General features: G+C 45.8%; 1 protein-coding gene across 3 annotated transcripts in view; it reads left to right on the top strand.

Moving 5' to 3' along the window:
* The first annotated feature begins 1,109 nt into the window (after window positions 1–1,109).
* KDM4C (lysine (K)-specific demethylase 4C) overlaps window positions 1,110–1,733 on the top strand; it is a 381,948-nt gene continuing 381,324 nt past the window's right edge. For all 3 annotated transcript variants that reach the window (XM_011937297.1, XM_011937295.1, XM_011937294.1), the window contains exon 1: window positions 1,110–1,270. In XM_011937297.1, the coding sequence (XP_011792687.1) occupies window positions 1,127–1,270 (144 nt within the window). In that variant the 5' untranslated portion in view covers window positions 1,110–1,126. The remainder of the gene's footprint in view (window positions 1,271–1,733) is intronic.

Raw genomic sequence — 1,733 nt, 5'->3', positions numbered from 1 at the left:
CTGTTAGCCAGGATGGTCTCGATCTCCTGACCTCGTGATCCGCCCGTCTCGGCCTCCCAAAGTGCTGGGATTACAGGCTTGAGCCACCGCGCCCAGCCTGAGATTGTGCCATTTCACTCCAGCCTGGGTAACAGGAGCGAAACTCCGTCTCAAAAAAAAAGAAAAAAAAATTTATTTTTACGTCTGGGCTTGGTGGCTCACATCTATCTATAAATCCTAGCACTTTGGGAGGCCGAGCTTGGCAGATTGCCTGAGGTCAGGAGTTCAAGAGCAGCCTGGCTAACATGGTGAAACTCCATCTCTACTAAAAATATAAAAAAAAGTAGCCCTGCATGGTGGCGGGCGCCTGTAATCCTAGCTACTTGGGAGGCTGAGGCAGGGGAATCGCTTGAACCTGGGAGGCGGAGGTTGCAGTGAGCTGAGATCGCGCCACTGCACTCCTACCTGGGCAATATAGCGAGATTGTCTCAAAAAAAAAAAAAAAAGAAAATTTATGTATTTATTTTTTATTTCTTTATTTTTTGATACAGAGTCTCGCTCTGTTGCTCAGACTGGAGTCTCACTCTGTCGCCCAAGCTGGAGTGCAGTGGCGAGATCTTGGCTCACTGCAACCTCCACCTCCCAGGTTCAAGCGATTCTCCTGCCTTAGCCGCCTGAGTAACTGGGATTACAGGCATGCACCACCATGCCCGGCTAATGTTTGTACTTTTAGTAGAGATGGGGTTTCACCATGTTGGCCAGTCTGGTCTTGAACTCCTGACTTTGTGATCTGCCCGTCTCAGCTCCGCAAAGTGCTGGGATTACAGGTGTGAACTACTGCGCCCGGCCCAGAAAATTTATTTTTACTTGGAAGGGTTTTGAGGAGGCTAACAGTACAGTCAGATCAGTGATTCTCTGCCAAGCATAGGGAACTTGGCAAGAGGAATGACTAGAGGCCCTTGTTTGTTCGGGGGGGTTCAGGCAGAGATGAGGGAGTGAGACGGGTAGAAGGGAATGGGAAGTGACTGAAAGAGAAGGGTTCCTGCTGGGGGAGCTGACATACTGTTTGTTAAACACGACCTAAAGCACATAATAATTCAGTTCTGTTAACCCTGTTGTCTTCTCTGCAGACACTGCCCTAGCCATCATGGAGGTGGCCGAGGCGGAAAGTCCTCTGAACCCCAGCTGTAAGATAATGACCTTCAGACCCTCCATGGAGGAGTTTCGGGAGTTCAACAAATACCTCGCATACATGGAGTCTAAAGGAGCCCATCGCGCGGGTCTTGCAAAGGTGATTTTCCTTAGATGCTTTAAATGAAAAACAATCATGGCCGTTAATTTATGTTCTTAGTTTTCATGATGTGGGACATTGTTTCTGAAGGAAGAAATTTGCAAAATCTTTGTTCTTGTTAATCCATGTGAAACATTTGATTTCTTCAAATAGTAATTATCTCATTTTTCTTTAACTATTCATACTAGATTGTCTTCTAAGGCTTAAAAAGAAAAATCAAAACCAACCAAGGGTGGCTCGTGGAAACCAAGGACATCCATGTATGGGTTTCAGAGGTGTGAGCGTATTCATATTTTTTGTTTGTTTCTTTGTAGACAACAATTATTAACCTGAAGCCTAACCACAGTTTCTCTCTCCTTTCCTTCTTCTTTCCTTCTTTTTTTTTTTTTTTTTTTTGAGATGGAGTCTTGCTCATCACCTAGGCTGGAGTGCAGTGGCACAATCTCGGCTCACTGCAAGCTCC

Source organism: Colobus angolensis, unplaced genomic scaffold, assembly GCF_000951035.1.
Source record: "Colobus angolensis palliatus isolate OR3802 unplaced genomic scaffold, Cang.pa_1.0 Scaffold162, whole genome shotgun sequence".
NCBI lineage: Eukaryota > Metazoa > Chordata > Mammalia > Primates > Cercopithecidae > Colobus > Colobus angolensis.
The sequence above is the reverse complement of the archived record's forward strand: the minus strand, read 5'-3'. Positions and strand labels throughout refer to the sequence as shown.